Raw genomic sequence first — 7,599 nt, 5'->3', positions numbered from 1 at the left:
GGGCACCCCGGCCAGGAGCCGCCCGCACTGCGCTGGGACGCAGAGGTAGCGGCTCGGAGAAGCCTCCCCCTCCCCAAAGCCCGCAGCTGCCCCTCTCCAGGCGCTGACGTCCCGGCTGCCGCCCCGCCGCTCCCCCGTGCCCCGTCGGGTCTCTCCGTCCCTGAGGCTGTCCCAACAGCGGAGCCGACCAGCCAGCCACTATGGCCACCCTCCTGCGCAGCAAGCTGTCCAACGTGGCCACCTCAGTCTCCAACAAGTCCCAGGCGAAGATGAGCGGTATGTTCGCCAGAATGGGCTTCCAGGCGGCCACCGACGAGGAAGCGGTGGGGTTCGCTCACTGCGACGACCTGGACATGGAGCATAGGCAGGGGCTGCAGATGGACATCCTGAAGTCCGAGGGTGGCGAGGAGGGGGCTGAGAGTCCCCTGGAAGGGGACATCCACTACCAGCGGGACGGCACGGGGCCTCTGCCGCCCTCCGCCTCCAAGGAGGCTGGAGTATGCTCGGAACTCTCCGGGCAGGGAAAGCCCAAGATCACGGCCTGGGAGGCAGGCTGGAATGTCACCAACGCCATCCAGGTAAGGCCGCCCCCGCGCCGCTGCCGCGGGGCACCGGGGAGAGCTCCCGGCTCCCTGCTCCCGGCCCCGCTTCCCTCACCTGGTCCCACTCCCCGTTCCTGGTCCCGTTCCTTGCTTTTGGTCCCGGCCCTGCACCTGGTTTGCCAGAATGATCCCAAAGCCACTTTGGGGATAGCGGGTAAAAAGAGAAAAAAAATGAAAACAATAAAATACCCTCCTCCCCCTTCAAAACAGAGGGAAGAGATAAAACCTAGAAATAAAAGGGGGGAAATGAAAGAAAAAAATAAGGGAATAACAAAGAAAATTGGGGAGGAAATGGGGAAAAAAACAGAAAAACAAAGACAAAAAAAAGGAAAGTAAGAAAACCCAAATGTAGATCTCTGCTTTGTTCCTCACCCCTGAACACAGTGCAGGGCTGGAGGGTGGGGATGGGTACTGGGCCCCAAGTCTTGTGGGGCCAGACTGGGGTGTCCCCTTTGGGCTGCCCCAGCACATGAACCAGGGTATGAGGAGAGGACCCCAGGGAATGCTCAGGTGGTCAGTGAAGATGCGCTGAGGTGGCCCCAGGCTGTCCCCTTCAGGGGTCCCTGTCTGAGGTGGTCTGGATGGAGAGGATAGATCTTGGGGCGAATCTTGGGTGCCAAACCCACAGTGGCTTGTTCTGGGTGCTCTGGGGTGAGATTCTGCAGGTGCGATGGCACGGGTGTGATGACTGCGGGGGTGGCACGTCAGAGAGAAAGCAAGGGGGATGGGGGCAGGGAAGTGGTGACATGGCGTGTGGCTGTGATTGCGTGGCGTGACCGTGTGCCTGGCTGCGTGGGTGTGCTGGAGCCACGAGCGAGGCAGCCAGCGCGATGTGACCGACTGCGGCTGCCTGTGCCCAGGCACCCACCCAGGGTGCCTTCGTCACACCGGCAACACGGTTTCCATTTTGTTTCTTCTAGGGGATGTTTGTGCTGGGCCTGCCCTATGCCATCCTCCACGGTGGATACCTAGGACTCTTTTTAATCATCTTTGCTGCGGTGGTTTGCTGCTACACTGGGAAAATCCTTATTGCCTGTCTTTACGAAGAGAACGAGGATGGGGAGATAGTCAGGGTGAGAGACTCCTACGTGGACATAGCGAACGCGTGCTGCGCGCCTCGCTTCCCCACACTCGGGGGCAGGGTCGTGAATGTGGCTCAGATCATTGAACTGGTCATGACCTGCATCCTCTACGTGGTGGTCAGTGGGAACCTGATGTACAACAGCTTCCCCAACCTGCCTGTCTCCCAGAAGTCGTGGTCCATCATTGCCACGGCAGTGCTCCTGCCTTGCGCGTTCTTGAAGAACCTGAAGGCAGTCTCCAAGTTCAGCTTGCTCTGCACATTAGCTCACTTTGTGATCAACATCTTGGTGATCGCCTACTGCCTCTCCAGGGCACGTGACTGGGCCTGGGACAAAGTTAAGTTTTACATTGATGTGAAGAAGTTTCCCATCTCCATTGGCATCATTGTCTTCAGTTACACCTCCCAGATCTTTCTGCCTTCCTTGGAGGGGAACATGCAGAATCCCAAGGAGTTTCATTGCATGATGAACTGGACTCACATAGCAGCTTGCATCCTTAAGGGACTCTTTGCCTTGGTTGCCTATCTGACCTGGGCTGATGAGACCAAGGAGGTCATTACAGACAACTTGCCGTCCACCATTAGGGCCGTAGTCAACATTTTCTTGGTGGCTAAAGCCTTGCTCTCGTACCCCTTGCCATTCTTTGCAGCTGTGGAAGTCCTGGAGAGGTCCCTTTTCCAAGATGGAAATAGGGCCTTCTTTCCCAACTGCTATGGGGGGGATGGGAGGCTCAAATCCTGGGGGCTCACCCTCAGGTGTGCCCTGGTAGTTTTCACCCTGCTCATGGCTATCTATGTCCCACATTTTGCCCTCTTGATGGGTCTTACTGGGAGCCTCACAGGTGCAGGGCTCTGTTTCCTGCTCCCCAGTCTTTTTCACCTCAAACTCTTGTGGAGGAAGCTCCTGTGGCACCATGTCTTCTTTGATGTGGCTATTTTTGTTATAGGTGGTATCTGCAGTGTCTCTGGGTTCATCCACTCTTTAGAAGGCCTCATAGAGGCCTTCAGAACCAACGCTGAAGATTAAGGAGGGGCGAGAGCTGGCTGCAGTAAGAGAATTGCATTGAACATCTGCATAGCCAAATAATTCTGCATCCCTCTAATGGAAAGAGTCATTATTTTCGTTACATGCATCTGACAAATTCTATCTCATAGAAGCTGCAAATTAAAGAAAATGAGAAGAGACAGGAATATTGGCCCTGCTGTCACTTTAACTGAGCAAAGATTTAAATCTATTTTTGTGTTATTTAGAGATTTTTTGGAAGGAAATGATGAGGTGCCCTGCCCCTATCTCCTCACTCGTTGCCTGAAGCTTAGCCCCCTCTGCCCCTGCCACCCACCCCCCCACCCCCCCCATGAATGGCCCCGTTGGGAAGCAGTCGCAGCTTTCACTATTCCTCACAGATATGCAATTCAGTGTTTCAGGAGCTGAAACACAGCTGCCGATCCAATGGGATTGGGCTCACCGACGGGAGCACACCCAGCCCTGGGCGCTGGGAGCAGGGACCTTCGTTTTTACCCACTGTGAGATGGATGGAGGTGAGACCCAGATTGTATGACCAGCCCCAACGAGTCCAAGCAGCGGCTTGCTGAGCAGCGATGCCGGTTAGCTGCGATGTTTACATCTTAGTCACATCCATGTCAGGACTGCTTCATTCTTCCATCCCAATCCACACCGAGGAATGGGCGCTTCCCACCGATGAGCTTGAAATCACAGATCCGGAGTCCACTTCTTGGTGACTTTCATTTTGTCGTCCTTTCTACATGATGAAAAGTTAAACAAACAAATAATAATAATAAAAAAGAAATAAAGAAACAAAAGCAACTAACATTATATTTGTTGGATTTGACGTCCTTCAGGATACAGGAACCAAACTCCAACACAATTCATTCTGTGCAATCTACCAGATCCGTGGAGCTGTTTCCGATGTGCGTGTGGTGTCATTGTGGTAAATAAGATGAAACAAACAAACAAACAAATGTATATCAGAAAAAGAAAACAGCAACAACAACAACAAACAACCCACCCTCTATCTTTAACATATAATGTGGTACATAAATATATTGAACAATAAAAGACAATATAGTCGATGAGGCTGGTTTGGTTCATGGAGGGCTTGGGGGAGATGGGCAGGCGCAGAGGGAGGTTCATTCTCCCCATGCTGGTTTGCATCGAGGTGGTAGCGATGGTGGTGATGGAGGGGCAGCTCTGGGTTGTCATCATTGGTGGATGGAGCTGTTTGTCAGAGGTAGGACGTGTGTATTTTGGGAAGAGGTCATCTCAGTGGTGGATGGGCTGTTTTCACCCCTCTCTCCCAGTGCGGCTTTACCACATAGTTCTCCGACTCCAAGGATGGGTGGAGTTTGTACCCCAAAATTTTCAGGTTTGTGAGGGAGGGGAAAATAATCCTCTTTGGGGGGAATAAATGAAATCAGATGGTGGGGGGATTCCTTGGTTTGAAACAAAATCACTCTACCGTGCCCACGGGTGTGGAGTGTGGGGCTGATCCCTGCCAAAGTGGCAGTTTGGATCCTCAGCAGGGATCAGCCCCACGCTCCACACCCATGATCGAAAATCACCTCGAATTCCACCCATTTAAAAGCCACAATGAATAACTTGCTATCCACCTGCTGCCACTGCACAGCAAGGATGAAAATGGAGGGGGGAGCCCCTGGTAGCACTCTTGTAGCGCAGGCACAGCAGATATTCCCATGGGGCTCCTCTTATTGCCCCCCAAGTTGTGTCAGACTCTGGTAGGAATTCGGAATCCCCTTCCTCTCCCCAGCCTGGGCTGGAGAAACTTTCCCCCGATGGCGATGGGCAGCTCCGCAATGCGGTACCACGGAGAGGGTTGGCACAAGCCAGGGAAAGGGGCTGCGGGCAGTGGGGGGGCTGATTTTGGGTGATTTCCCAGGCAGCCTCTGAAAGGAGAACATAGTGGAGTTGCGGGATTTATTCTGTGGGGGAACAGGGATGTGTGGTGCTGTGGATTCCCTATATTCATCCCCGTCCTCATCCCTATCCCCATGCTCACCCCCACCCGCATCCCCATCCGGTGCAGGCAATCAGGGGTGATTATCGGCACCGTCAGGCGCCGGCAGCCCGCGACATCCTCACTCCCCACCTACCGCATTCCCGCATCCCCCCGAGGGTCTTTGCCCTCTGGTAGCCCGGGGCTTTGCCAGCCCGCTTCCCCCCTCCCTCCCCTCCCCCGGCCGGGAGACAGCCCAGCCGGTGGAGATGTGGGGAAGGAGCTCCTCCTTCATGGGTGCCTGATGCTTTTTCTCTTGCCCTGAGCTCTCTTGTCTAGCTCTATTCCCTCTCTAGGGTGCTGAGTAGGAACCAGCGCGGGAGGAGATCCAGCCCATCCTGTCCCTGCCGTGGGTAGGACTGAGATAACCCCTCGCATCCTGAGAGTAAGCAGAGAGCTGAGGAGACCTGGCAAGTTAACTCATTCCTCTGCCCATCTGCGGTTTGCATCTGCTTTGCCCGCGGAGGTTCTAGGGTTCTGCCCTTCTCACGTTTCCCTCTGGGGCTGCGGGAAGCAGAGGGATGCAGCCAGGAGCAGGGATGCAGCCAGGCCCAGGCCCGCTGCTATGCTGCAGAGCAGCTCACTCTCCTCGCCTTGCAGGCAGGTGCTGGCCGTTGGTTTGGGATGCTCACAGACTCACCTGTCCTGTCTCTGTGTCTTTCAGGGGCCAAAGGTTCTCTGAGCAGGGCACACAATGATGGAAACAATTTTATGAAGATTTAACTTTGCAGAGGATTTAAACCTAATTCAGCTTTTCTTTTCTCACCCCTCCTCTCCCCCCCTCCCCCTCGCCTTGAGAAGAGAAACGGCTCCAGCTTTGAGTGCCTTTGGGGCCGTAGGATGATTTGTGCCTTTTTGTGACAACGAGGAGAAAGTCAAGGCAGATCAGGGCTTCTTGTTCCCATGATTCACGGTTCAGAGCAGGGGCATAAAAGCAGAGGATACCCTCAGCCTCTGCAAGGACACCTCAAATCCTTGAACCACCCCAAACCCCTGCTTCCCAGGGAGCACCAGTGGTCACCTGGGACTCTGGGAGGCATCTCTGGCAGCCCCCACGACGCCTGGCAGCAGGCTGCCTGGGTGCCAGGAATGAATTTGAGGGATGTCAGGGGGCTGGCTGCAGCTGCGGCGAACGCAGCGATTGTCCCGAGAGCCCCAGCGGGCTTGTCTCGCTGTCAGCTCGGCTGCGTGTCTCTGCCGGCTGCCGCCGCGCACCCGAGGCTGACGTGCGCCGAGCTTGCGAGAGCGGCGAGCCCGGACCCTGCGATAAGCTCAGGCTTTGTCCTCTAAACTTGTCCGTGGCTGGAACGAGGGCGACTCTTGCTGCAACCCTTGTGACTGGGGCTTGGAATGCAGCAGACAGTCCCCTCCAGCCGCAGCAGACATCTTGATACTGTGCCGCTGGTGGGGACAGCCTCTGTGAACCTGGGCTTGGGGGAGATGTGCAGCCCTTAAAGCAGGGGATGCGGCAGGGTGAACAAAATCAATAACCCCCAAAATAGCAGCAGGTTTAACGTGGGCACAGCAGCAATCTCCTGAAAAGCCAGCACGGTGGGGAAGTCTGATCTCTGTTCCAAATGGCTTTTGTCTGCAGCTTCGTAGCTTCTGGTCATGTGCTGCAGCAATCCTCTAAACCCTCTCATTCTGCAAACCAGACAAACAAAGGCCTTCTCTGCTCTAGCAGGAATGGATTTAGTTCTCTCTGTGTGTCTTTACAGTTCTTCAAGCACAACAGGGACTTCTATTTGGGTTTGTTGCCTGAGACATGAGGGTAGTATCAAATGTCCGTTGTCACCACGCACCCACATGGCTGTGCCACCCCTGAGCCTGCTCCTCTCCACATGCTGCCACATGCTGAAGCTCACAGAGGAGCAGATATGGCCTCTGCCTTCTCCCAATGCACACATAGCTGGAGACCTTGGCTGTGGTGGCAGTTGGCTGTCTTGGCCTCATGAACCTTGGTCGCTCCAAATCATGCCTTACAGACTGCTTCAGATAATCTCCATCGTCTGATTTTCACATGGTTGTACCCCTCTGTGTATTCAGATCCCACCTCAGCTCACCCTTTTGCTTTTGTGATGGCCTCCCCATCCAGTGTCCATTCCTCTTTCTCCTTTGGGATTTACAGGCCCAGCTAGGATGGCTACCTGCTGATGGTGCCAGTAGCTTGACAATGCCTGAGGAACTGTGTTGCCATTCATGTTTTCCCAAAGCTGTGGGACCTGTCACCCATCTTGGTCCACTCCCACGAGATGGGCAGGTGCAAAAGGGCTTCTGAGGCTGAAAAACTTCCCTGGGCAATCAGAAAATGTCACCTTCATACAAAGTTTGGTTTTCTGCTGAGGAGCTGGGCAGTCCAGCAGTGGCTCCAACAACACACTCAACCAGCAAGCTGACATTTTGGCACCCACCTATGCAGGAATGTGGTGATCAACAGTGCTGGGCATCTGCAGAGGGGAAGGGAGAGGGACAGGGAAGGTGGAAGGTATGAATGGAGGACAGTAGGGTCTGGCTCCTAGAGGGTTCCTCTGTGCCTGTGGGGCTTGGTCCTCATTAGCTGCTCAAGTGCTTCTTCCTGTGTATGTGTGGTCCAGGATGGGGTATGTGGAGCCAGAGGAGAGTCACACAGGAGGCAGAAATGAAGTGGTAGGACTGTCAGACCTGCAAGGTCCAAGCAAGGGGAAGCCCCTGCATTTCCCATCCCGGACACAGTGCTACCAGGGGATGAGGCTCCACCTCGCCCAGCCCGCTCCTTGCTGGCAAGCTCTGTGGATTGCTGGTGGGTTAGCAATGAGTCCTGTCCACGTCCAGGAGGTCTTGCTGGTGTTTGGGAGGTGACCCACGTCTCATTACCGCTAGTAGGACTTGGCATGTGACCCGGCAC

General features: G+C 54.8%; 1 protein-coding gene across 1 annotated transcript; it reads left to right on the top strand.

Moving 5' to 3' along the window:
- Positions 1–200: 200 nt before the first annotated feature.
- On the top strand, positions 201–2,896 carry SLC32A1 (solute carrier family 32 member 1). The gene is made up of 2 exons (XM_054391954.1): positions 201–578; positions 1,523–2,896. Exons 1-2 carry the CDS (start codon positions 201–203, stop codon positions 2,708–2,710), a joined length of 1,566 nt encoding a protein of 521 aa, XP_054247929.1. The 3' UTR covers positions 2,711–2,896.
- The last annotated feature ends 4,703 nt before the right edge of the window (positions 2,897–7,599 follow it).

This window comes from Indicator indicator, chromosome 24, assembly GCF_027791375.1.
Source record: "Indicator indicator isolate 239-I01 chromosome 24, UM_Iind_1.1, whole genome shotgun sequence".
Classification (NCBI taxonomy): Eukaryota; Metazoa; Chordata; class Aves; order Piciformes; family Indicatoridae; genus Indicator; species Indicator indicator.
The sequence above is the reverse complement of the archived record's forward strand: the minus strand, read 5'-3'. Positions and strand labels throughout refer to the sequence as shown.